The sequence below is a fragment of the Cyprinus carpio genome, chromosome B18, assembly GCF_018340385.1.
Source record: "Cyprinus carpio isolate SPL01 chromosome B18, ASM1834038v1, whole genome shotgun sequence".
Lineage (NCBI taxonomy): Eukaryota > Metazoa > Chordata > Actinopteri > Cypriniformes > Cyprinidae > Cyprinus > Cyprinus carpio.
Window position 1 is genome coordinate 13,002,049 of NC_056614.1, and position 23,856 is coordinate 13,025,904.

General features: G+C 39.5%; 1 protein-coding gene across 4 annotated transcripts in view; it reads left to right on the forward strand.

The window, feature by feature from the left end:
* sipa1l3 (signal-induced proliferation-associated 1 like 3) overlaps positions 1–23,856 on the forward strand; it is a 77,694-nt gene that overhangs the window by 40,334 nt on the left and 13,504 nt on the right. For all 4 annotated transcript variants that reach the window (XM_042743898.1, XM_042743900.1, XM_042743901.1 and 1 more), the window contains 8 exons: positions 8,021–9,610; positions 11,812–11,942; positions 13,613–13,801; positions 13,937–14,111; positions 16,027–16,130; positions 19,734–19,891; positions 20,092–20,677; positions 20,769–21,043. In XM_042743898.1, coding sequence (XP_042599832.1) covers positions 8,242–9,610; positions 11,812–11,942; positions 13,613–13,801; positions 13,937–14,111; positions 16,027–16,130; positions 19,734–19,891; positions 20,092–20,677; positions 20,769–21,043 — 2,987 coding nt within the window. In that variant the 5' untranslated portion in view covers positions 8,021–8,241. The remainder of the gene's footprint in view (positions 1–8,020; positions 9,611–11,811; positions 11,943–13,612; positions 13,802–13,936; positions 14,112–16,026; positions 16,131–19,733; positions 19,892–20,091; positions 20,678–20,768; positions 21,044–23,856) is intronic.

A 23,856-nucleotide genomic window follows, 5' to 3' on the forward strand; every position in this document is an offset into this window, starting at 1 on the left:
TATTTATATTCATATAATTTATATTATATATAAATATATTTAATATATAAACAAAACATTTTCTTAAATATATATATATGCATGTGTGTATTTAAATATACATAATAAATAGTGCTCCTGTAGCTCAAGTGGTAGAGCATTGCGTTATGAAAGCGCAAGGTTGGGGGTTCGATTCCCCGGGAACATATGATAGGTAAAAATTGATAGCCTGAATGCACTGTAAGTCGCTTTGGATAAAAGCGTCTGCTAAATGCATAAATTTAATTTAATTTTAATTTAAATATACACAGTACACAACCATATATTATGTAAACAAAAACATTTATTTTGAATGTGATTAATAGTTTGACAGCACTAAGTCATAGATATGTTGTGGTGTTCAAATCTACATGTTTAGTTCTATATGTTTGTTCAGTTTGGAATTCTAGACTTGTTGGAATGATTGAGATGGTCTATCTATTCAACACTCTGTTTCGAAGTCAAGGCCTAGTGAGCTCCATATCTAGATGATGTTTTTAAGCATCATTTAGCCTACTGTTCAATTCAACACTCAACACCTAGAGGCAATACACATTTAGGCATCATTTATGACCATCAAATTTGAATGTTCATCTTGAATGTTTGAATGGACCTATGAAACCTAAAAATGCTGTCAAAGTAGGCAGCTTTCTAGTAGTGGTTGACCGTCAAGGCCGATATATCGGCCGATATTTGGCATTTTTCAAATATCAGCATTGGCCGATAAGTTCAAGGTGGGACTTTTTTTTTGACTGCGCTGAGAACGGCAGTGCCTGCGCACACAGTGTTCGCTGTCGTCCTTAACAGTTCTGTCTAATACGGACAGAAATCTGTCTAATAATCAGAAAGAACTGTTAAACAAAGGAATTAAAATGTATACAAAAAAGTATTATTACGATTGCTATTATATCATTAGTAATAGAAAGGCAAACATTATAATACTTTTTCTCGTTTTCCGTCAGCATTCAGCAAATACGCATTTATATCATTTAAACAAATCTTTGAATGACTAATGAACATTTAATTTAAAAAATCTTGCAAACTTAGTCAAATCCAGCTGTGAGATCTTGTGAAGTGTGCATTTGTATCCTGCACAATCACGTGTACTCTGTGTGACGGTCGGTTTATTGGTATAAGGGTTTATCTGTTGAAGAGATAAACAGACAGAAGGCCACTCCCTGACGCCCCACCTGGGAGATTTTCAGCCTGCAGCCTCATCTGTTTGTTTCGATACTTGATTTGTTTGTCTGGTGTGTGGGCTGACCTGTTTTTCCTCTGCCGTGTTGTGTGTTTGTGTGGTGTGATAATGGCTCGTCTCTCAATGACCTGAACAAAGCGTGTCTATGCGTGTGTTTGCACTGCTGCGTTTAGGAGCCCTGAGGACAAACTGGTGTTTCGAGTTTTGTTGCCCTTGAGCAGAATTCACTTCCTTCTCCTCTCATTTTTTCTTGTTCACCTTCTGGAGTCTTTTCCAAAAATCCTGAGATTCTGGTTTCCTGGCCAATCATGTGTGAATACTGCCAGGTTGTCTTAAACGTGATTATGTGTTTATGGCTTACATGGTCTTGTGTGTATTGCTTGGATGGTTAAATAAATGGGTCAGTACTTAATTTTATCACCATCAGGTACAATGTGGATAGTTGTCACCATGTTTTATAATAATACTAATCCTGTTTGTTTCAGCCGTGTGCTTAGGACTCTCAGATTACACACGTTCACTTGCTTTGACTGTCACATTCACAAACCTGAACACCTGTGCACTATTTGATCACATTCCAGCCAGATGGCACACATGGGCATTTCCTAGTAACCCGTTGGCCTCCTGAGATCATCACTTTGTGGTGTTAGTATGACAGAATTGGATACTATTACAGATGGGTCAGGACATCCAACAACTAACTAGTTAGTTAATGAGGTTGATGATTTTTTTTCTCAAATCTCAAGTGATTTTAGTGGCATTTTTATATTCAGGCTCAAAATGTTGTAACATTGGCATGTTGGAATCTATCATAGTTTCGTACCAGAGCAGGAACCTTTCATATGCAGTGTTTCCACCGAAATTACTCGGAACAATTGTACCAGGAACTATTTTCCCCCCAGACCTGTTTTTTTCTGCGTTTCCACCGTGGTCTAAAGTAACGTGAAGATTAGACAAATAGTCTGGTGACGTAGATCTGTGCGCGTTGCTCAATACAAAGTACTCAAATTTCGGACTTGCATCCTCGGTAGTTTGGACTTTGCGAGTTCGACTCGGGAGTGTGATCTCCCGCAGACGGGACGACACAAGTCCGGTAATTCTGCAAACAGCAGCGTACTTGATAACATCTGTCAGCTCGCCTTGGCTACTGCAATTTTCCTCACTGAATATTTTCAATAAGACCAAATAGGATATAAAATACCACTGCCTCTTTTTGTTTTCATTTAAACATAATAATAGCCGCAGAAATGTACTTAGTTCAGGGAAATGTGTATATAAACAGCCTACATTACAATGAAACGAAATATTATATCAATTGCCTCTTTTTAATTTTCATTTTAACATATAGATAAATTGAACAAAGACCAAAGATTACCTGTTAGATTTACCTAAAACAAATTATAATTTATGTTTAACCACTAAAGAGACATCAGAGCAAGCAGCAAATGTCAGAAGGACTAGCCGAGTCGAGACTGCTCTCGGCGGATACATGAGCACTGAGCTCCCGCTGATCGGGATCATTTTTAAATAGGTGCTGTCTTTATAAATAAACCACAGATTTGAGTTTTAAACAACTACATTCTCGCCTGAAATACTTTTTAAACTACATTTCATGACACGATAACAGTAATATTTTGAAAATGATCCGAATAAATGTTGGTTGAAATCACAATGCTGCGTGAACTCATCCATTCAGCATGCTCAGCGCCCAAGTCCCGCCCCTGAAAGTTCCGGACCTTTGAAAAAGTACTACCTCGCGAGCAGGGACTTTCTGAGGGGCATTTTTTTTAGCCGGGACTTTATTTAGATCCTGGTTCCTGTGGAGGAAACACACAGAGTATTAATGTTCATTTATTTTGTTAAACTGGATAAATTGTTACACCTTTTTATATTTTATGTGGTGTCATGATTTACTTTTGATAAAAATAAAGGTTTATTATTGTATGTTCGTTTGGCATTTCATTTATTGTATACCCTTTAAATTCGCTTATTGAAAGAACAACAGCAGCAGCAGCAGTATGGTGTAACATTTATTTGAAACACATGTATTTGGTACTTGCCACCTTATATCTTTCCTTTCATTCTTTTCATGCCTTTGGAAAACTTGTCTTATGTGTTTCTCTGTGCATTACTCTGGGTCGTCAACACCAAGCTTCATTGTAATTTCTTTCTAGGAATTAATTGCTTTCTCTGAAACTTTAAAGTCTCTTCGCGAGCGATCGTACAGGTGCGGATATATTTATGCCTGCTCAGCTATTCGACTCTCCAGTGTATTCATGTTGCTAGTCACAAAGGCCGGAGATATTGTTCTCTTGCCTGACCTCCGTTGAATGAGAAATGAACCGGGGGAAAAAAATTGCACGTCAAAGAAGGTGGAGTTTCAGAACACACCCACCGATTGCGTAATCACCACAGACCAATGAAACTCAAGGTGTTTAGGAGCCAAAACGAACTCCCCCAGAAAATTCGCTTTGGTCAGCTGTTTCGAACTGCCGAAACAAACTCAAAACAAACTTTGTTTCAGCATGATTTTGTTCGAAATGACATCATATCAGTTCGTTATTCGATTTCATTAGAAGTATATCGGGCAATAAAAACATAAATTTATATTTTAATCAAATGAAAATTTTTTTTTTTTTTTTTTTTTGGCAAACAAAACATGGAAAAAAGTGTGATGTATTCCTTAAAACAGTCATTTTTAATAATAAACATGTTTAATAATAATAACTTTCTTATTATTAAACTAAGTACTATTATTATAAGTTATATATTTCTGTAAAAGTTTCTTTATGTTAAACTGAACTGTTTTTGACGGGTTGCTGTGAAGGCTGTGAAGTGTCTGTGGGGATGAAGACCACAACTCCCATGATTCCACACTCAGTCAAGGCTACTTCATCAAACTACGCTACCTGGTTTTTGTTTATTTTGAATACGCGCCCTTTAGCGGCAAAAAATTACATATTGTGCTTTTAAAGGTGACAAGTTTAGAAACACAAATGATCCGAGGTTTTTAATACTTATGACATGCTGTGCATTAGCATGCTAACAGTAACTATTCTCAGCATGGTGCAACTCTCTCTAAAAAGTTGTCTCTAAATTCATCTCCCTTAAAGTCAGCCATCACAGCTGACATTGTAACAAATTCACCTCCTTCAGCAATAAATTCTCTAGAGAATTAATGTCGCCTGCTGTGAGCAATGTTCCCGTTTTTATGCACAATCCAAAGTGTCAATCACAATCCATTTTCTGTGGTAGAATGTGCAATTAAAGGTTAGCTGAAGGTTAAAAAAAGTTATATTTGCCATATTTGTTGAGTATGTATCAGTTACTCACTAAAAGTTTGCTCTTATCATCCATATATCCCTATGAAACATGTCTATTGGGGTCTGACTCTGTGGGACATGTCACTACATCATACAGTTTTTATTTTATTTCATTTTATTTATTTTTAGGTAAAAGTGAAATCAGTTTAATGATAGACCGATTTAACACTAAGGTGGCCATTATTTGGATTTTTTTAATTAATGGCATCGGCTAATAATTTTTTCTGTTTGACCAATGAGTGTCAGAAGCTGGACAGCACTGGGACTTTTATTTTGACAGATAACAATTTCTGTGTCTAATAACTTAAAAATTGTTAGACAACGATGTTAAATCTGAAGGATTGTCTTCATATCGATTTATTTTTAAATGATTTCTGCTTTAGTACATATTATGTAAATGAAATATAAATTTAATTGCTGCATGTTTTATTTACTATCTTTAAAGGAAACATGATATCATGCATAATGTGTGCCTCTGGCCACCCTGCTCTCTAAGATATTGACATAATCTATCAAAAATTTGTTTAACCACTAATCAGTTTAATTTTCTAATGTATATTTCTGACTTTTTGTGCAAGACCCATCTGTACTCATTATTCCAAATAAATATTTGTTATAGCATTTAATGAAAATATAACAATATAACTACACAGTTTTTCCCCCTGACTTGTCTATATTGTAAACATACAGAATGTGTATCTCCCACCCTATGGCGCGTGCACACGACCTCCCATAATCTGTAATTCAGATTTGCATGCGTTTTCTCTGCCTTATTGATTAGCTTTCCCTCACACTATGGATTTTATGCACATTTGACCTTCACCGCTTATCTTAGTGAATTAAAGGATTGTGGCCAGCGCCTGACTGCACACATGAAGCAAATGCGGGTCAAATACACAGCCTCATGAAACAGTATGACCTTCCTGTCTTCACCATGTCCCTCTGATTTCATTTCCTGTGTCACAAGCTTTCTTCTGTCCTTCACCCCCAATCAAATAAACCCTATAGGGCAGATCAAACATGCAGCCCCTGCCCTCCACTGCACGTCTATTCCTTTTATACACACACACTTGCCAGCTGCTACAGCCAGGGGGTTCATGTCTGACACCCCGAAAACAATGTGACAGGAAATCGATGGAGGAAGCAAGCTGTGTTGTGACTGACAGATCCTGTCCTGGCAGTCCGTGGCAGGTATACGCTGAGTTACTGGCTGTAGGCAGGGTTTGTATGTGTGAGAGGGCTGAGGGTGATTTAAAGCCCCAGGGCTCACAAAATGACACCAGACCCTGTCTTTCGATGTCTGATGAAGAGTTGGTTGAGGCATTATGGTGTCTTCACATCAACCCAGATTAACCTCATTAAGATTATAGAATTGAAATCATTACTGGTTACATGTCTCTGTGTGTGTGTGTGGTCTCGGTTTGAAGTAGCAGAATCAGAGTTAATTACTATGTGAGCAATTAAAAACAGTTTGAAGTCTTTCAGATCTGGCACTTGGTGTTGGCTTGCTTTCCAGGAGTGTTAGTTGGAAGTCTGCATACTCACACTGATTCACATTCACGCTTTTCCCAGTTCACTCGGATGAAAAAAAAAACACTCATTCACATTCTTTTCTGGTCCAAAGTGAATAATAATAAATTATGGAATTTACTGGCCAAAGCTCTGCAGCTGTTGTTTTGAACCTGGCCTAGTGAGTGTTGGGATCTGGCATCAGCCAAATATTGGGGGGAGCTTTTACACGGACTCGCCTTGAAGTGCTTGTACATTCATTGAAACAAAAAGCCACCTTCAGTGCAGCTCTATGGCCGTGCTCCACAGTGCATTTGAACTCAGTGACTGTTGCCAATAAGCACTGTGAATAACTGCATGCACTGTTTGTAATGAAAGACTGTGTTTATAATTCTGACTGGATTGCTCTCACACCACATATCATGTTCTCACGCAGTCACAAATACATTGCAGAGCAAAGAGGACACTTTGACAACACGCCGACAGACAAGACAGTGCAGGTTACTATTGGTATGAAACAAAGTGTCAACTTTTAAATTTTGTCATTAAAAAGCTTTGTGTTTGTAATCTAATATTTGGATTGATGGAGTGCAACTAATAGATAGAGATGGGGAGAGAAAATAAAAAGGGAGATAACATGAAGTTACACAGAGGAACAGGCGCTGCAGAGAAGCTTGATTCAATCTGACTTTCATATTAAAGCAGGTCACTGGGATTCAGATTCCCTCTCGCTCTCCTGCCTGGATTCCTTTACCACAAAGCCTGTCAGGTTTCCTCTCTTCCAGCTTCTCTGTTTGCTCTGCTTCTGCCTCTGCCTCGTATCCTGTCTTTTTGTGTTTGTCTTGTCCTTTGACTCTCTGTCAGTTTCGTTTTGTCTTTTGTTCACAGCAAGGGATGAAGCATGTGGAGAGACCCAGAGACTCAAAGTTTGAGCGTCTCATTCAAAATCTAGAGCGTATTACAATCCTATGCTTCACCGTTCTCCGATAAGCCTATAAAACAGTCCACCTCATTATACACTCAGCAATTCCCATCAGTAATCCAGCACAGAGTCCTTGTTATGTAATCTTTTGTATGCAGCTGAATGTGGGCAGAATCTTAATCTTACTTTCTAAGTCAGCTATCTCTCAGGTAATTGGATGCTTTACCTTGCTGACCCAATGACTCCATCTGTCATACATGTCATTGTTTTCATGGCTGCTAAAACTGTCTGCACCTGACGGAGAAGCAAGGTGTGTATTCATATAGTAGTAGATGTGGTATAAGCATCCCTCTTGTCAGATATCGTAATACATGCTTTGCTAGTAAACACCTACATCTGCTCTTTCACATTTTCAGATTTCGAGTTCCTTTACATCCAAAATCAAGATTGCACAACAATATTGAAGTGTCAACTGCTAGGTTATCATGTACAACAAGGTGTTATAGTTATTTGCTTAGAGGTTTTGGTAAATGCTATTTTACACAGTGCATCATTATATGCCAACAGTATAGACACTGAAAGATGGATATGAGAGGAGAGATGAGTTTGTGGTGCTTAGCAAAGTAATATTTGTGGCTTCAGTACAGAATATCTGCCAGGAAGAGGAATAGAGACTAGCCTCAAAAGAGTGTGAGAAATCCACATCTGAAATCCTTTCACCTCACTTCCTCTCTCTCCTACCAGCCTTGTTTTTTTTTTTTTTCTTGTTTCCCTTTTTCATCCTACTCCTCTTTTGTCATGCAAGTTTCAGTAAGCTTTTCTCTGCATTTTGTTCTCAAAACTGCTCATCCCTTGAGCAAAATAACATCACAAAATTAGGGAAGAAGGTTTACGGGAAGTAGGGGCTCTAGAGTGCTTAGAGTAAGTGTAAGGAAAGGAAAAAGATCCCAAACCCAAAAAGCACAATTGAATGTTTTTCAAATGTTGAATATAAGTAACCAGATGATATATATGCTAACAAGTGTCTCCTTGTTTCTTGCCTTTTTGCAGGTCTGTGATTTAGGTGGCCTTTGAGCTTCCAGATCGGTCCAGAAGGATTAGGAAAGTTGAGTCCTTTCCTACCAAAGAAATGAGTGTGGGAGGAGGAAGCAACAGCAGCGTGGAGCTTGTCCATCTCTCCTTCTCACTGAACACCAGCAGTCTCGATCCAGGATGCTCTCTCCCCTACGACCCCTGTCCTTCTTTTTGGCCCTGAGACTACAGTGGGCTCCATGAACATGTACAGAGACACAGGGGTGTGTGCCACCCCTCTCTCTCAACCTCTTCCTCCACCCCACCTCCGTCTACCCCTTCACAATGGCCACTCTTCTGTGGGCGATCCAGCCCCGTCCCGTGTCTCCGTGCCCAAAATGGGGGTTCGAGCTCGGATTGCCGAGTGGCCTCCTCGCAGAGCACTTTCACGAGAATCGCTGCTTGAGAATGGCCAAGGCAGTCAACCGGACAACCTCAACAGTGAGGATGGGCTTACACGTGGAGGTGAGACCAGGTTACCACAGCGAGGTACCAGAGACGGTGACTTCCTTGAATCAGGTCAAACGAGGGCTCCAGGCACACCACTGAGGTTTCGGACGTCTGGATTCGCTCCGCTCCGACAGCGCTCCAACAGCGAGATTACATTGAGTGAACAAGATGAAACCGAGGTCGAAGGCTCTTTGTTTCGGGAATATGGCAGTACCTCTTCCATCAATGTTCAGGCAGTGTCTGAGCAAAGCTTCTTTGACATGCTCAGCCAGTTTCAACAGGAGCGACCAGACCAGCGTAGCACAGCTCCTGCCAAGCTTGGAGAGCTGCTTGGTGCTTCTTTAGAGGGACCCACTTCACACGCCTTCTTGTCAACTCCACGGCCCGATGACCGCCCGGAGAATCGTGTACGCAAAAAGAGTGGTGGCACAGAGTCATCTCTTGGTACCTCCTCCTTATTCCGCAAACTCCGCAGCTCCAGCCGGGGAGAAACAGAGACTCCACGCGGCGACTCGGATGACATACGACCTCCTGAGACATTGTCTTCCAAACCCTGGGTATGTCTGCGGAGTTTTGCCCATTTTGACGCTCAGAGCGTTCTGTTTGACTTGCACGAGGCGGCAGCTCGTCGCAGCTACGCCGCCCAGCGGCGAAACACAGCCACCGGAGCTTCGGCTGCTTCTTCGGCTGCTGTTTCTTTGGCAGTTTCCAGAGCTATTGCTTTGGGGGGAGTGGAGCCCAGCTTCTCCAGTGCTGATGACCTCAGTGTCAGAGACCTATCGGAAGGATCAACCCTAGCACTGGAACACTTAGAGCAGGGTGGTTCGGCTAGTGTTAATGCCAACTCTCAGCACCAGCTGTTGCTGAGCTGCCCGCACTTCATCAACGAGACCGGAAGCTACACAGAACGGAATGTCAGCTTCCTGAGCTCATGGGCGGAGCGGGCAGAGGCTGGTATCGTGGAGGCCCGGCTTCGTCCACGCTGCAGTAATGCCAGTGTATCCAAACTGGAGGTGCCACCAGAGGTTCAAGCCACCAGGTTAGAGAGACTGCAGCAACACTGCATCGAGCACGTTGACCTGGGTGCCAGATACTACCATGAGCACTTCTATGGGAAAGGTAGGACATTTATGATTTGTTTGTCAAGGAGCGAATGTGGGCAACCACACCATCATTTTCAAAAGTGTCTGTTTTGGTTCTGAAAAGCAACCCTGGAGTTTTCAAACTAAAACGGGGTCTGCAGTGTTTTCAGAAGTCTCCGTTTTCAAGTGTCGAAAATGCCGGAGTAGTGTAAACGATAGGTGTAACCATAGCAAAAGTTATGCTCTTTTTAAAACGAAAACGCACTAGTGTAAACGTAGCCTTAGTGTCATTACGAGACAGGTCTTTGGGATTTACACATTTAATAAATTCTGTAAACCCAAGTTCTACCTTCAGTTCTTCCTTTGGAAGAGATTATCAAAGCATGCCACAATTATCAATGCTTCTCGCTATTAGCCAATAGAAGCACAAACTGGAGCTGAAGCTGCACCCTTGCCACACATCTGCCTCCCAAATGTTAATCTCTAAAATGTTAAAGGTCTTGCTTTCAAAAATGCCAATGTTATAAAAAAAACCCCACAATGTCTAGAAAATACCATGTTTGTCACCTCTTAGCCACATTAGATAAATCCTTGCAGACATGAGGTTATCTAAATGCTCTAATTGGTTGCCCGTGTTTATTAAGTAGAGTTGGTCAGATAAAGGTTACCATTCCAGAAGTAATCTCTGTCATCCAGATTTTCGGAAGTGTGTTTTCAGTGACCAGAAAGGGCATGCAGACTGGTTTATATATTTAGAACTAAACTTACAAGTTAATAACTTGGAACTTAACTTAAAAAATATCCCATGTAAAAGTTCTTAAAGGTTTAAGTGTGTAATTTTTGCACCACAAGTAGCATTAAAAGTAGTCACAAAAAGAATTGTTGTACTTTTTTTTTTTCTTCAGTTGCTTACATCGCGGCATTAGGCTGGTTGGGATGCTTGGTTAATCAGGATATTTTGATAGCGGTACAGTCTTTATGCCTGTCGGGAGAATCAACCTATGATTGAGAAAGTATTTTAATTTTTAAAAATTAATTTTTTTTACCTTTAAGCCATGCTTTTCATTGTGGTCTGTTTTTCTCATTTAAGTGTTATTTAAATTTCTCAATTACTTCTATCCGTTTACTTCATTTTCCAGTACAGCGGCATCTTGTTTGAAATACCTCTGTTTTGTTAGTGAGTCACTGAAGCAGCGTGCGTGGATGTGTGTTGGAGTGCCAGCCGTATAGCAGTACTGACTTGGCATTCCTCGGTCAGGAAGGGCAACACTGCATAGTATCAAAATCTTTGCTGCGTTATTAAAAAGCCCATATCTGCATGCTCCTGAGACTTATAATTCTCTCAACTCAAGTTTCCTGAGCTTTCAGTATCTTCACAAAACAACCAAACTCATATCCTGTGCTGAGAAAAACTGGATGACAGATTAAGGAAACTTAAGAAATGAAGATATCACATTCACATGCCTCTTCCGATGTGGTATTTTTGAACCCTGCTTTAATCACATGCAGTAAATGATATAGTCAAATATAGCAAAAAAAGAAAAAAATAGCTGCGTTGTGTTGTTTTTCATGCAAAAAAATAAACAAACAATACAACATGCAGTCCATTTCATGGATGAATTGCATGATTAGTGTGGTCCTTTTTGAAACAGTATTCAAATCAGACCAAAATGACCACAGGAGTCATCCACCTGAATCATGGACTTGAATCACTTCCTCAGTGAGTCACTGATTACTATTCCACGCACAAACCACATGTGCTATGTGCAACCTGAAATAAACTTAGAATTGCTACTTATGTTTATCTTTTGAAAGCAATGATAAAATTCCAAACCAAAAGGTTATTGAAACTTAAATCAGTAAATTCACATTTTAGAGGTCTATATCCTCCACTGCAAAAAGCTGTAGGAAACACAGGAGAAAGATAACTTCCTCCATTCTCAAAAGCATGTCCAGTATTGTATTAGTGGCTTTGTCTATGGTTTAGATTTGAAAGCTCCTACAGGAAGTTCTATAGCCACCGTGACCTAGATTTGTAGAGTTTTTTTGTCCCCTGTCCTTCCCTCCATCTCTCATCCTTCATATCGACTTCCACTTTTCTCCTATCAATTGTCTTTACCTCATTAATTATTTTCTTCTCTTCTATATTCTCATTTTCTGTATTAATGGTATTAATCTGTCTTTTTTATATCCTCTCTCTGCTTTCATTCATCCATCTCTCTTTCTCTCCCCCCACAGAGCACTGGAACTACTTCGGTACCGATGAGAAGCTGGGGCCCGTGGCTCTGAGCATTCGAAGAGAGAAACTGGATGATACCAAAGATTTGAAGGACCAGTACCAGTACCGCATCATTTTTCGCACCAATGAGGTGTGTATGACACAAGCCAGGTTTCCATCTTAAGTTGTGAATTTAACTTTGTTTGCAAAATTAGAATGTTGCATAAAATATTTGCAAATAAGCACCGTTTCCATCTGACAAATCAAAGAGAACAAAATCGCCACTTTCTTCCTGGCACTAAATATCACTGAGAAAAGTGGGAGAGGCCACTGAATATAATAATTTAAATGACTTGTGTGTCCAAGTGAGCAGACGAAACACAATGAATGCGGCCATTGCTTTCGTGAATGCCTGCTGTTCAGAAACGCAGTCGTGTAACAGTTCTGGCAGGCAATAATACAGAAATACTTTGATGATAGACTTTGCTCGGGCATTTAAGAATGACAATAACACCAATTCAGTAGGGTTGGGTATCGAAAACCGTTTCCATTTTAGAACTGGTTCCAAATTTCCAAGAACCCAGTATTCGATAAGATGCGTGCATTTCGATTCTGCTTCACGATTCCTGCGTTCGCATTTTTATGTGATTTAAAGTGGTTTAAGCGCAGGAATGGAAAGAACTTGCGGCTTGTTTGCGTGCAGTGCCATGTATGAAGCGCGAAAACACCGATAAAGAACAGCGGTCTCGGTGTGGGTTCCCAGCCTCGAACCGTTCCGTGCATTTCCATTGTAGAAAAGGTTGTCCGTGCCGGAACTGACTTCTTTCATATTTATCGACCAGTGTGCAGAAAACATGTCAGTACATCATCATAAACATAGCCGTTTTTGTCTTAAGTGAACGTAAACAGATGTGAAAGAAAACACACGTGTACATTATTTTTAGATCTGCGTGCATTCTATGTTAAAGAGACAGCATCCTAATAAATGCGGTGCCTGTCATTAATGTTAATCAAAGAACAAAAGAAAATCAATCACTGATCTTGACTGAATATTTTTACTAACTTAAAATATAGTTAGTTACACTGTAGTTGAAAATAAATTCGGAGCATGTTTTGTGCCTTGCGTGCAAGACATTGGTATAAAGACCATGCAGTCATTTTTGCTTAATAATGGTGTGTTTGAAAAGTGCTGAGCTGTAGTGGTATGACTGCTGCCCTGCTGGGTTTAGTCTGATTACATGGCTGCCTGGACAAATCAAACTCACCCGCTCTGAACAATGCAGCGTCTTCAGTTCATTCACATTCACACAGTGATTATTCTCACTATAGATGTGATCATAACTCATTTCGAAAGTGCCTTGAAAATGTGCAAACTTGATTCAACAGCGTTATTTTGGTCCGAGGTTCGAGTTAAATGATTGAATGGGTGGCTGTCCATGTGACCAATCATGTGAGGTCTTCAGATGTATGACAAATGGCACAAGAAACCAGAAACACCTCAAAAACTAAATATTTTATGTATTCCAGCGTTTCCACCTGTGTGTACTAATTTAACAGTAGCTAATGGCATTAGCATCAGCATGTGTGAGGTTGTGATGGAGGTTGTGCTGCAAGGCGATGAATCAGGAAGCAGTAGGGAAAGGATGCCACACAGTGGGCACTTCTGGACATCATTTTTCAGCTATTCATAATCATTCTCATGCTCTGTCATATGCTCTCAGAGGATATTTGGGCAGTCATATGATGGTATTTGATGTTGTGTGTGTGTGTGTGTGTATGGCTGTGTGCGTCTCCCCACATGGTTTCCTGTGGCTATTGCAGCTGGTCACGTTACGAGGAGCGATCCTGGAGGATGCGATTCTGTCCACAGCAAAGCACGGAACGGTTCGTGGTTTGCCTTTAAAGGAGGTTCTGGAGAATGTGCTGCCAGAACTCAGCGTATCCTGTCTGCGATTGGCTCTCAGCACGCCAAAGGTCACAGAGCAGCTTCTTAAACTGGACGAGCAGGGGGTGAGTAAATGATGACACACTACTTCCTGAGAGATGAAAGTCAAGTTTTCGTCTTTAATAATTCCCCAAAAATGAAAAATGGCAGTGTTGCTCGTATTTGTATGTGTGACTCTGTCACTGTGTGGGTCTTTACAGCTTAGTCAGAAACACAAAGTGGGCATCCTGCTGTGTCGAGCGGGACAGAGCACGGAGGAGGAGATGTACAACAATGAAGAGGCTACGCCAGCCTTCACCGCCTTCCTGGAGCTGCTGGGAGAAACTGTGTGTCTGAGGGGTTTCAACAAATATGCTGCCCAGCTAGACACCAAAAGTGAGCAAGGCTTTCTGTCTCTCTTACACGTGTCCTAAAAAGGCACAGCACGATAAAATGTCAAGCGATAAATCGCATCTCTTCCATGGAAATCGGAGTTCTTGTCCTAACCCACCGTGACCATCAAAAGCATAGTGTGTAAATACATTTTGACGGTCTCTTGGTTTATAATTGAGGTGACACACTGGGTAGCTCCATGAATTCACAGTCAAAAACTAAATTTTGCTCAGGATGGCTCAAACAAACAGACTGTAATTCAGTTTGGTAACACAGAAATGTTTTGTTTAACAACATTTTGAATGCTCATATCACACGTTTACTTGGCTATCTAAATTGGGACATTACATAGGCTTCTATTGTTTTTATATACAGTTAGTTATAAATATTACCTCACCCTTACAGAAAAATGTCAGCAGTTTTACTGTATATCTGAGAGTGTAATTGAAACTGGACATAGATAACAACACCGCTGTTGTTTACACACACTCTATATCCAGAATCATGTAGGAACATCTGGATAGACACTATATGGTGTAATTTAGTGTACATTACTGTCCAAAAGTCTGAGATAACTAAAAGGCTTTTCTTTTTTCATTTTTTCTGATAGAATTGTTAGTTTTTATTACAAATTATAAGACAATTTAAGTGAAAATTAACATAATATAGTTCAATAATTTCATAATTTGGTATAGTTTGTCCCTCTTTTGCTTTAATGACAGCAGCACATGAGCTGCATTAACCTTTGAGTAATACCTGATGGTCATGTTCTCCAGAATGATCATGATCATTTTTTATAAATGTGTTTATTTTTGTGTGGTGAATTTTTTGTGGGATTATGTATTGTTTTTTTGAAAGAAGTTTCTTCTGCTCATCAAGCCTGCATTTATTTGATCAAAATACAGAAAAAAATTTAATATTGTGATATATTATTACAATTTAAAATAATAGTTTTTAAATTTATTATACTTTAAATTATCATTTATTTCTGTGATGCAAAGCTGAATTTTTAGGATCATTATCACATGATCCTTTAGAAATCATTCTAATATGATGATTCATTATCAAAGTTGGAAACAGTTCTGCTGCTTAATATTTTTTCGGAACATGTGATACTTTTTTAGGATACTTTGATGAATAAAAAAAAAAAAGATTATGTTTTTAAAATATAAATATTTTGTAATAACAATATACACTACTGGTCAGTAATTTGGGGTCAGTAATGTTTTTTTTCTTTTTTTTAAATAAAATCAATACTTTTATTCAGCAAGGATGTGTTAAATTGATAAAAAGTGATAGTAAATAAAATATATTATTAGAATATATATTATTAGAATTTTTTTTTATTTTGAATAAATGCAGTTCTTTTTAACCTTTTATTCATCAATATATTAGACAGCAGAACTGTTTCCAACACTCATAATAAATCAGAATATTAGAATGATTTCTAAATGATCATGTGATAGACTGGATGTTACATGTGACACTGAAGGCTGGGATAATGATGCTGAATATTCAGCTTTGCATCACAGGAGTAAATTATTTTTTTAAAAGTATATTCAAATACAAAACTATTATTTTAAGTTGTAATAATATTTCACAATATTACTGTTTTTTCTGTATTTTTGATCAAATAAATGCAGGCTTGATGAGCAGAAGAAACTTCTTTCAAAAAACATTAAAAATAGTAATGTTTCCAAACTTTTGGCCTGTACTGTGTGTATATATATATATATATATATATATATATATATATATATATATATATATAAATATAGAGACAGGCACATGCACATTAATTTTTTATTTGGGGGTTAAATTGTAATTTTTATACCATATTTTCAGTGTGGTACATTGACATTGTCGCTGGCTGTACATTGTCTTTATAATCATTAATATGCATGTGTATGTTTAACAGCGGACTCAACTGGAACACACTCCCTGTATACAACCTATCAGGACTATGAGATCATGTTTCACGTGTCCACCATGCTTCCATACATGCCCAACAATCCTCAACAGGTAAGACACACACACACACACACACACACACATCAGTACATCCAAGAGCCTGTATAGAACTGACATGACCCAACTTATCCTGACACAACCCTCCCACTCTCTCCCACCTGGACAGACTCCCAGAATGTCTTGCACATTGTTCACATGCTGTTGATTTTCTTTGCTCATATTCAGCGGTGTGTTTGTGGTGGGTACTGCATGTGGCAGACCCAGTTTGCAAAGAAACATCTGGAATGGTAGTAAAGTTTATAGAGTGGCAGCAGTAAATCCAGTGGAAATTAAGCAGCTCTTTTTTCACAAAGCACAAGCGGCCACAACTTCTGGACGTCCACTTTCTGAGTCTCTATTTTTGTTACATGTGGTTATAAAGGAATTCCTCTCGCGCTTTCTTTTTCGGTTCATTATTGTCAAGTTCTCCCGCTGGTTTTATATGCACTGGCGTATGAATCAGAGCAGGGTGTGGTTTTTAGTGATTTCCATACTGTTGATTACGATCCAGTAATGTGGCATCTTCTACCCTCAGGAAGTTTCATGTGCATGCATATGCGTCAACGGCTTTGCAATGAAAACGTTCATTGAAAACACACTTCTGCACTAACTTTTTAATTGTTAATCATTGTTGTTATTTATGTATCAGGTATGTATTATTTTACTTAATTTTTTTGTACAGTAGTAGTACAGTAGTAGTACTCTGAATATAAGAAAGGCACATTACAAATAAAATGAATTAATATTATTATTATTATTATTATTTATCTGTTGATATTTGCAATGTATGTTCAGTGGGGATTGGGATGAAACATGTTTAAAACATTTTTTAAAGTAATATTATTTTGCTTTATTTTTGATGCCTGTGCTGATATGGTTATGTCAGCAGCAAATAAACCTATTTCTGCAAAGGGAGAAAATTATTTGTATAATATAATTTAATATAAATAGAATATTTCAAAATTATTATTTTTGCGGCACCAGTTGGTTATGCAGAAATAAGACAACTTTCAATTCATCTGATCTGCTCGCTCTCAGATGAGCTGCAGAGGGCAGTGTTTATCTGTCAGATAATTCTCTCTCTTATAAAAGTGCACACACAAAACATGAGTGTGTTGTAGTGATTACGGTGAGGTAGAAAAGGATGTCAGGCTGTAGAATAATTTCAGGGTACAGGAGTGTCCCCCCTCAGAACTCATTAAAGGGGTGCCATGTCAGCATTCAAGAAAGACTAGTGTTTCTATGGTTTTTCCTTTGTTTGTTGTTGAAATGTAAGAGAGCTTATATAACCAATGCCCTCACTCTGTTGCGAACGGGTGGGCAGCCTCTATTGCTCTGACTCAGACTGGAGGCCAGTCTTTCACATAGAGACATAGAGATGCTCCTAATTTCACGCTCTATTTTTAAATGTAGATTAACTGCAGTTTTAAACATAGGTTCTCAGCATCTCTTAGTAGATCTCCTAGAGTTCAGATGAGTCCATGTAACTCACAGAACATGTTGCCCTGATCACAGATTGGAATGGACAAATCAACTCCATACATAAGAGCAGAGAATGGCACTCCTGAATGATTTCAGATGTCTTTTTGCATTGCACGCTAAGGCACCACTCTACTGATATCCGTCAAACAATCTGGTTAGTATTTGAACTAAACTGCTAAGCCTTAATTAATAAACTTCTGCAGTTAATTCAACTAAATATTTTGTTTGTTTAAGCTTTAATTTCAGCTGTAAGTGTGCAATTGATTAATGTAATTGAACTTTACGTTTTAAAATGTAAAAAATTTCTATAACCATTGAATGACTGATTTGAAATATATGCTATTATTCAATTTTTTGAAAGAAGCTGGTTTGAAAGAAGTCTCTCATGATTACAAGACTTTATTTATTTGATCAAAAAATGCAGTAAAACAGTAATAATAATAATATTATTACAATTGAAAGTAATTATTTTCTATGAAAAGCTGTGTTGAAAATCTGAGATTTCAGCAGTCATTACTCCAATCTTCAGTGTCACATGTGAAAGATCAAAACAGCAGTTTTGGTTTTTTGTTTAGTTTTTTGAAATGAGAAAAATTTTGTTACATTATAAATCTCTCTACTGTAACTTTCTGTGAATTTATTGCATGCATGCTGAACAAAAGTATGAATTTATTTATAGAAAAAAACACTGACCCCAAATTTTTGAAAGGTAGTGTAATAAAACTCCTCAAATGAAGCATGTGCAGAACTCAACTCACTCAGATGGATCCTACAGAGTTCCAGAAGAGCCATTAGCATGTTGCTAAGCTAACAGTCAACCTGTCAGGCACAAAGCAGGACACTTTCTGGGCCTGGCTCGCATGATGTCTTAAAAAGCATAAAAATACATAACATACACAAAAAAAGTTTGGTAATGCTATTTCTGATTGTTGATGTAAAGTTTTAGGTATAGAATGAATTAGTATATTTGAAATCAATGTTTTTGTTGCCTTTTCTGCCATCTTAGATCTTGGAAATATGTTTTCTTTGAGCTTTCTGTATTGAGGATATATTTAATGCTGCCACAAATTTGGTCAAAATGAGATATCTTAGAATGCAGAATAATTATGCTGGCTACTATTTGGAAACTCCTTTGTGATTCCTTAATTCTGCTCTTAAAGAGCAAATTTGTTGAATCTGATTGCCTTGACAATTGCTCAGATGCATCATTTCACTTAGAGAAGCTAAAAAAGATCATCTAAAACCTAAATACTCTACCTTTGCTACCTTGCGCGCACTGGTATTTCCTTCAGGAAATGTAATTCTAGCACAACTTGATCTTATTACAAAATGAGTCCATTTTATTGCATGTGTTTAGTGGCTGTCTCACAGATTGGTGCTGCAGTGCTGTTAACAGGCCTTTTCACACCTCTGCGTCTCTCACCACAGAAATCATTGTGCATCTATGAAGATACTTCTGCCAGTTCCCTTTTTTCCTGTGTCCTTCAACAGAACACTCTATCCTTTCTCTCTCTTGCTCTCTCTCACTCACTCACTCTCTCTCTCTCCTACTCTTCCCCTCTTGCAGTCTTGCTTTCATATTTTTTTTTTTTCTCGGGTACATTGTGTGCATTAAACAGTAACATAGGACTTACATTGAAGGACAGACCTGAGCCATATCTAGGATCCACAATATCATAAAGTCCTAAGGGCCCACCTATTCTTTTCTCACTTCAGAGTGCATCACTAATAATCATTAATAGTAGCATTTAGCAGTTTTAGTTTTTGCCTATTAAAATTACAGTCATTTTTTACAGTGAGGTATGGCAAATCCAGTGAATGTGTTTTCATCAAAAGTACCAGAACCTTTTAAACATTTTGTTTCCAGATCAACAGATTAAAAAGAAAAACCTGTGTCTTCACTCCCAGCATAAAGTCAACCAATCAGAGTTGAGCTTGTCAGATCAAGCAAGTACTTTCCAATCAGTGAATGTGGCCAGTCTGAGACAAGAATGCACCTAGTAACCACATAACCTCTGACAACATCCCAGCAAACACCTACAGCACTGTGGCAGCATTTTCTAAAAGTAAAAATCTAGTCGAGTTTTTATTGCATTGAACTTCGGACTTATCTCCCTTTCATTTCTCTCACAGCTCCTGAGGAAGAGGCACATAGGAAATGATATAGTCACGATTATATTCCAGGAGCCAGGAGCCCAGCCGTTCACTCCACAGAATATTCGCTCTCACTTCCAGCACGTGTTCGTCATTGTCCGTGTGCACAACCCTTGCTCTGACAACACCTGCTACAGGTTGGCCTTGTTTCCATGGCAACTCTAGCTAAGAACAGTATTGCATGTATGCCTGTAGCCGATTACTGAGATATGTTATGAAAATGTAGTTCAGTGAGTGAAAAACCTGCTGCGATTGGTGGAAATAAGTAATATTTATTTCTATTTATTTTGCAATCCTAATTATATGGTTGAGCACTTTTTTTTTTTTTTTTTTTTAGTGTGGCAGTGACCCGCATGAAGGACGTCCCTCCATTTGGTCCAGCGCTACCTTCAAATGGCCTGACGTTCCGGGACCCAGCTGCCTTCCGCGCTTTCCTGCTGGCCAAGATCATCAACGCAGAGAACGCTGCGCACAAATCAGAGAAGTTCCATGCTATGGCAACACGCACGCGCCAAGGATACCTGCGGGACCTGGCGGAGAACTGCGTTTCCACTACGCCACTCGACACTGCTGGCAAGCTGAACAATCTCATCTCGCTGGCCTCCAAACGCAAGGAACGCATCCGGGCACGAGAGGGAGCGGAGATGGGTGCCTTAGGGGCGCTGATTTGGCGTGTACTTGCGCAGGACTTCAGTGGCGGAGGAGCCGAGCTTCCCTGTGCTCTCGCCATCTCCAACGAGTACATTGTCCTGGCGGACTGCTCCACCAAAGAGGTGGTGTTTAACTGTTTCTGTGCTGACGTGATTGGTTGGACGGCAGAGAGACTTGCACTGAAGATTTTCTATGGCAGAGGAGACCATGTTGCCTTACGGGTACCAGAGGGCGGTGCACAAGACATCAGAGAGGTTGTGCAGAGACTTAAGGTACTGATACAACATACATGGACAGTCAGTGAATTGGTTTGCATTATGAGATATGCCTCTAAACTCCTGTTTTTTGTTTTTTTTCCTGCAGGGATTGACTATAGGTTGTTGTATTTGTGGGCGTGTTTTTGGGTGTAATGGTTTAGGCCAGCTTGGTTTCCATGTACGTTTGGACGGAACTGTGTCTGAAGTGGAGGAATACGGCTTCGCTTGGCAGGCGGGACTCCGGCAGGGTAGCCGTTTGGTGGAAATCTGCAAAGTTGCCGCAGTGACGCTCTCCCACGAGCAGATGATCGACCTACTGCGGACTTCGGTCACCGTGAAAGTGGTCATTATTCCACCTTTTGAAGAGGGAGGGGCCCGCAGGTGAGCTTTATGGGAATTTGCACTTATTCTTTGAGTTTGATGCCATTTTAAAATCTAGATGACTGCTGTTTGAGATGAAATGTGCAGTGCTGATGTTTATTCAACCTAGTAGAAGCCTTTTGGGAAATATATTTATAGAAGTCATAGTGATAGTCAAGTGATAAAAAAAAAAATAAAAAAAAAAAATTTCCTCCTATTACATCGCCAGATTACATCAACCGTCATACGATCACTTGGTGTCATCACGACAACAAATGTCACGCAGGAAAACTTTAAATATCTTGCCTTCGCTTTCATTTCGGACCATCTCCAAAAAGACATAAAAAACTTTTTTAGTTTAACATGCGTTTATTAAAGTAGATAATATAATTAGTGCTCTTGAATTCCCTCCGGATCCGGACCGGAGTCTGTGCTGGTTTAGAGGTTTCCAATTAGAAAACCGTGGTCCAGGTCAGAACCACAAGTCATTATTTATATGTATTTCATTTATAAATACCCTGTTCCTGTACATGCCCTGACAAACAATTTTAATTGGTTTATTTAAAAATCATTTGCGCAAGCCAGTATACCATATAATTGCTCTTGCAGTAATTTGAAATTTCATTTCATATACTACAAATTCACATCAGAATCAGTTCAAGGTATGATTGTTTGGACATTTACTGGGAAGGAAATGTAGAGATTAGACCCCTTCAGAGGATGGGCAAAGAGCCATTAGCCCAACTCTTTTATCAGAATGTTAAGACAGCTCTTGTGACTCGATTAAATTCATTCCACTTTGATAAATCATTAACAGAGAACACTATAAAAGACTGTCGGACTCCAGCCTGTCTCATAGTCTAAAGACAAGAGCGTCGACTGCTTCCTTCATTCAGTGTATTGGTGCCTATGATTTTCCAGAGATCCAGAAAGCATCAATTACGTCTGTTTGTGTGGATGTTTAAAAAAAGGAAAAAGACAGATATATAGTTACAGTCCAGCCCAGCTAAAATCCTGTGCAATCCTGGAATCCTTTGAATAAGACAGAAAACATCAGATATAAATCCTATCAGTGTTTTTGCTTTCACAGAATAGACATTTTCTGACAGATGAAGACAGGAACCCCAACTCAGCAATAGTCATTCTGTACAGAAAACAGCTACTTTAAGCTTCAAATCTGGACAGCAGCACATTTCAGATCTGACAGGGCTGTTGTTTTTTTTTTGTTTTTTTTCACTTTGCACTTTGCACCCCTCTGGAGACCCATTCTTGTTTTGGAAAGATTAATGACGGGCCTCGTGCCAGAATTAATGCTGCTTGTTGCAAATGCCCACCGGCTGGAACCCCTCTGACATAATTCAAAGATTCAGAGATGTTTTTATAGGTTATGCAAAAAACACTACAGTATCTTCAAACAAGAGGGGAAAAGCTTTTGTTTCTCTCACTCGTACCTCCTCTTTGTCTGATGCACCAACACACACACTTGCACACACACTCACATACACACACACAGGCACTCACCAGATTTTGAGAACGTTGGCAGACGCCTCAGTTTCTCGGGGGAGCAGTGAGTGGGAGTGTTAGAGAGAGAGAGGGGACAGATAGAAAGAAAGTGTTAGAAGAGGAGAGGAGAGAGGGATGGAACAGTTTACAAATGAAAACAGTGATTATGTAAAGCCTCAATTTTGCTGCGTTGGAAAGGTATGTTCTAAACTTCGTATTTTGGTCTTAAAAATCAATTTTTACATTTAAATTCTTAATGCACATTTAATTTCACTGTGCATGTTTGACAGTTTAGCGTCGCGTGACTCTGAACTTTCTTCTGAGTGGCTGCTGTTAGGTGCTCATTACTCAGCAGCGTGTTTGATTGCGTGCTAGCGGGACATGTGTTCGCCGTTGTGGTTAAATAAACTCCTTTTGAGATGTTCTCTCTCGCGCACACATGCATCCCAACACCCCCCACCCACACTGTGCCGTGGAACGAAAGAGTGTGTTAATTGCATGCTTCGACATGCTTGTCTTTCTCTCATTCTATCTCTTTCGTTTTCCCTTGTTTGTATCTCGCTCCCTTTCAGCGGCCCAGCCTCTGTTTGTCGAGGAGTGCCAGGGGAGCAGATTGCATGAGACTAAAGCCTGGAATCTGTGAAAAATGTGTTAAAAATAAATAAATAAAGGGGGTTTAATTAAGAAATGTGTTCGGCGTGAGGCTGACAGGGAATGGGTGGCGTGTTTAGCATGCAGGGAAAGAATATAAAGACTGTAGATGCTGAGGCATGTCTGAGCGCCTCCTCGCTCGGAAACAAAGTGGGAGGAACATCCCTCCTCCTCTTTCTCCCTCCATCTCACCCTCCCTCTCTCTCCTTCCTCTTGTTATCATAGTGAAAGAGAGGATTGGATGGGTGGAGAGCAGAAATCTGTGCGTGTGTGTGTACGGTTGTCAGGGCTCGTTTGTACTTCAACTGTCAGTCAGAGCCTCATGGCGCTGCCGCGGACATCCGATACAACAGTCTGGTCTACACTCGGAGGTTAGTGATGGGCTTGGAGACAAAGAGAGGATGGATGTAAAACGCTGGAACTCAGTTGTATTACAACAATGAATTCCACAGGATACTTGGACACGGTGAAGGTGTTGGACGGATAGATAGATGGATGGCAGTAAAAGAGGAGTGGTGGAGCTGACAGCACTCTTTCAGTGATGAAGAGAAAGATTTCCAGTGCAGCAACATGAGGCTGTGCTCGTGTATTTCATGCTCAGGCTTTTTATAGCCTTTGTCCAAGCATGGCTTCAGTCTCTTTGATTAGGAAGCATTTATGTGTGCTGAAAAATTGTCTTA